General features: G+C 51.2%; 1 protein-coding gene across 1 annotated transcript; it reads right to left on the reverse strand.

Annotated features, from left to right (window-relative positions):
* Positions 1-572: 572 nt before the first annotated feature.
* Positions 573-1,278, reverse strand: J4E87_002802 (uncharacterized protein; the record flags this gene model as incomplete). The annotated part of the gene is made up of 2 exons (XM_049374436.1): positions 573-737; positions 988-1,278. The coding sequence occupies 2 exons, from the start codon at positions 1,276-1,278 to the stop codon at positions 573-575; spliced, it is 456 nt and encodes a 151-aa protein (XP_049235427.1).
* Between the last annotated feature and the right edge of the window lie 3,668 nt (positions 1,279-4,946).

Consider the following 4,946-nt stretch of genomic DNA (forward strand, 5'->3'; position numbering starts at 1 on the left):
TGGTCGGGAGAGCTCGAGACTTGTAAGTTCATGGACGGACACTACTGCGTACCACTAATCTAGCCAATATTCTGATCTTTGAGTAGATGGAGACGTGTTAGAGATCAGCAATAGCCATGATACCGACGACGATGAATAGTTTCCAGGAAAAAGAGGACAGTGCGTATGGTTTTCAGGCTTTCACTGTACTTGGTATCTAGGTTCAATCAGAGTCGAACGTTATTTGCGCATTTGTCTGATATCATGACCTACAATAAGAGCTTAGGAGCTACGGTATTTTCCTCTGCTATGCCTGCCTTCGCTGAGCCCCTAGCTCGACAAGCTTGGCTACTCCCTCATTCTTCTTAGCTTTTGGTGTTCAGAACTGTAATTGAACGTGCCCTCGGTTCCCAAAGTAGTCGGTCACTTCGGCCTGGAGCGCAGCATGCGAAGCAAAGCAGCTGCGATAGACTATCAACTGACTAACGAGCCAAAGCCAATGCAACCGACACATTATTCATGAAGCTCTGTCTCATGACTATCAAGTATACATTAGTCGTACAACATATATACATTCCGTATTCGAGCCGCGATCAAGCAGCCTTCGTCCTAAGCTGTACACCATGCCAGCTCTTTATTTCGTCTTTCAGTACTTCATTGACCATCTTGTGTTGCTTGATGACCGTCAAGCCTTTGAACTTAGGGGACTCGATCTGGATGGCATACATGGACCCGCAGCCGCCGCTAATATCTTGTACCTGTGCCCTACATGTCAGCGATTGTTCGTTCACTAACCGAAGCACACTCATATTCTGCAGACGTGTTGCTAATACTTCGACATCTGATGTGCGTCCAGACTTGCAATATACCCCGCAATACTGATATGACGTGCATGCTCGCGGTGCAGTAGTCGGTCGTGCGATCGGTGTGGTCAACGCATAGCGCTCCCAACTCCGCACATACGCATATCCAAGCGAGAAAGCGAGAAAGCGGGGAAGCATTACATACCTCCAGCTTCACGGGCTCCAACTCCGCTTTGATCTTGTTGAAGACGTGTAATTCTGCCTCGTTGAGGTAATCCGGTGCTTCAGGCGCCGCGCTGGCTGACTGCGAATATGATCGCGTGCATAGCGTAGGCAAATGTGACTGTCGCGATAGGCTCGATCGCAAGACTGACGACTGTTGTGTTCTACATAGTGCAGAGGTAGACGTTGTGAGGAGACGCGAAGTCGGTCGTAAGCATGGCGCTGTGGCTGCGGAGGCTATGCGGCGAAGAAGAATAGCCCTGGATGGTGCCATTGTTGCGATATGAGGGGCTATGAAACGAATGTCAGCTATTGCCTCTGATGCATCGTGTTATTGGTGTGCGACGAGAGTAATATTCTTACAAGATCGTGTGCAATGGTTGACGCGACGACCTGACCGACGTTTGGCAGTTCGTGAAGTTCGGCATCGCGAACTTCGTCATAGGCCCGAGCGTCTGCCGCCAAATCACATGCCTCGATTACTAAGTTGCACTCAGATGCTGATGCTGCTGTGCCCACGATTGCACAACCTTCAATTTCACTGACTGATTTGCAAAATGTTCAGTCAGCTTCGCGTTGTCCACCGCTGAATTTTCTCGATCTCAACACCAAGTGGCAATATATGTTATCAGAGGCTAACCCGCGCGTAGCCTGTGTTGCACAAGATGCCCAGGTGTGCTGGGGCAGGCTGGCGTGAGGGATGCCGACCCACCTAGTATCTCGAAGTACCTCCATGTACCTCTTGTATCGCCAATCTTTGGTTCGCACCGATAACAAATTCTATTAGCAAAGCGCAACGTCCAAGGTTTGCAAATTCGCACATCACTCCACCAGGCATATTCACAACATTGAACGGTGGATGTGTCTCCACAGTTCGTCTCCGCTCCATGCTGATGGCGGAGTGCATATCACGGCACCTCAGCACACCAGGCCACACTTCACAAGCTTACATGGGTTTTAGGGAAACAACATCCAAACGACGGACCTGGACCCCTCATTTCCAAGACACAAGCGGCCGAGACCGTTCGGACCCTGATCAGCGAAGTGCAGCTTGCGACGCATGCTTCCACATGTTGAGGACAGGGTGGGAGCACCAACACTCCATCAGGACGTCCTAAACGGGTCGTCGCACGCCAGGAGGCTGCTTCGAGCCAAGCTTTGCATGAGGTGTACGCCACATACATGGGCTGAGCCTTCCCGCTTGTCAAAGGATTCGTTCAACCGATTCAAGGAACGGCCTCGTCTTTCGTCATATCAAATCCTTGGGCGCCTCTGAGGCATGAGAAGAGATCATACTGCAGCCACATGACGCGTTATGGATTCTTCGGGTCTTCCCACTACGACATCAATTATTGACGATCACCTTGATAAGGCGGCTGCATATCCGTGGAGGTCCTATGGCCGGAATGTCTGGTAGAGGGTGTGCCGTCCAACGTCCATGTTCGGTTTTGGCTGCCATGGATCCTCCAATTTAGGCCATTTATCCCGATGTAAGGGTATATCGAGTTCAGATTAAGACGCATAGAAGGAGCCAATCAGCCGCGCGGCCTTCGGCACTTCACAATCACGGTAAAGTAGTCACACCATGGAATACGCGCTGGTAAATACAGGCGCAGATTTTGCTGCTATGTATAGCTTCACAACGGACGCGACTGCAACTTTTGTCGCAAGTTGATGGAAGAAGACTTGATCTGAGCAATAGCATACCACTGCGAGGCGAACATTGACAATCGCAATCTAAAGAGCATCGTAAAACAATATGGTTCTGAAAGGCACCGTGGAGTGGTAACGGTTACATAGAATGAAGAGGCTCAATGATACAACCAAGACTTCACAGCCTTGCCATTCATCAGTCACTTCTGCGATTGACCAAGACTAGCAACAAGTTACCAGAATGCGCACCTTCGTCTTGCTCAGTGCTCTGGCAGCGCTGGTGCTAGCAGTTCCATATCCTCAAGCTACAGACATATCGATCCCTCCAGGAGCAACTCTCATTTCACTCTCAGCAATTCTACCGACATCGACTACTGCCACGCCAGATTCCACTTCACTGAACATCCCAGTCACAGCTTTCCCGACAAGTGACCCCAGTTCAGACGACGACGACGATGAAGACCCAGAGTTGAGTTCGTCAAAAAGGCCACCTCATTGGGAGCCAATCCCAATCTTTACGAAGAAATGCCAGTGTCAATTAGCGACAGCTAGGTACCCATGCTGGGCAACTGATGCACTACAGGTAGGTTGACGTACATGAGACGATGGATTCAGCACATTATGGTTTGTCTAACACAAGCACCAGAGCTGCCATTTCGAAGAGAACTTCTCGTACGGCTGTTACATGCAAGCCGTGGGTGGATGTCCAACACCAACACGCATCGTAAGTGACTGACGTTTTCCCTAAGATGAAGGCGCTATACTAACACCTCGCAGTGCAGCAACCTCTTCCAACCTACGCCTCGTCCTGGACCTCATCCGTGTGAATTGGGTCCCAATCCACCAGTCGTGACAAGCTTTCCTACCCTCACCGGTTCGCCAATTGCCAACTTCACTCTACCAGTCATACCAACTGCGAACGTGACACTGCCTACGGTCTCTTTGTTGAGGAAGGAGAATGAATTTGCGTAGGACGAGGCGGGAAGACCTTACACGCTGGAGGAGAAGCTTTGGCAAGGTAGTGCGCTTAGAAGTGATACTCTCCCGATACAGAAATACGTACCATCCAGATGCAACATGTTCCGCTTACCTCTACAGTCCTCTACGATCCCAACGTGCAAATTGCTCCTCTCCCATGTCCCACTGTTACTCATCGCTAGTATACTGTATTCAACAGTTGCGACACGATCTTCACCACCGTGAAACCTCCCGACCAATATCCACCCGTTGCATCGCGCCCATCGCGCCTCTACAACTATCATCTCCGTCCCGCAAGCATCGGAAGCCTTCCTCACGTAGCCTTAGCTTCCGCCGAGTGACTCCCCATCCATCGTCTCCACAGCGCCCACCTATTTTGCGTCCGACGTCGAACTGAATGAATCATAGGCCATAACTATAGCCGGGGGGTCAATGTGATTTTCCGCGGGGCTGAGCGAGGCGGCTTCACTGCGTCGCGCTACACATCCGCCATCTATTGGTGCACAAGCGAAAAGTCGGATCAGGAAATATGGGACACTCAACGCGTGGCTTGTAGGAGAAGAGAGATGGTGGGATAGGGTAAGTAAGGGGTGGACGTGATGGGATGGAAGACCCACTCTCAACAGTTCGAGTTTGCAGCAATTGTGCTAAAGACCTAGTCCACGGCCCAATGCGGGGCTCGCTCACCCACGCAGGAAAATGAGTTTCGTCGGCTCTCTCGCTACAAATGTGGAGACTGGAGTGCAGAGCCCAACTGTCAACTGAATGTCCTGTGCTCAACGCAGTTGTCGTGTGGAGAGCCACGGTGGAGAATGGAGTAAGTCATACGGTAGTGCGTGTAGTGGGCCAACGATCAAGGGTTTGATGTCATGGCCGGAAACGTCCGATGGACTTCACATGTCGTCGTCTCGGGTATTTGAGTATGCGGGAGGTCGAGTGGGTGAGAAGTTTGCATATGTCAAAGCCTAGGCGTTGATCGGACCCTGGGGTTCCAAGGACGGAGATTGGACCCTTGATTTTTTCGGATAGAGTTGAGCCGCAGGGTCAGTAATGCTGTAATACACGAGGAACCGTGGTACGGATGTATGATGGCGGCCTTCGGACTTTCGAGATGTTTTCGGACCGCGGAGAACGCGAGACTGGCTTGGAATACGGTCGAGGTCGCTGTTTATCGCCCATCAATTGAGGATCCGCAAACATCTTACTCCGTGCTCTTGACGATCAACGCCCATAGTCACCGTCAAACGGTCGGAGCCATCGCTGTGTACCGTGGATCCTTCACCGCTCGCTCCCCGCAATCGACAATCTCCG

Source organism: Alternaria ethzedia (genome assembly GCF_023757985.1).
Source record: "Alternaria ethzedia strain BMP 0044 chromosome Unknown scaffold_5, whole genome shotgun sequence".
Taxonomy (NCBI): domain Eukaryota; kingdom Fungi; phylum Ascomycota; class Dothideomycetes; order Pleosporales; family Pleosporaceae; genus Alternaria; species Alternaria ethzedia.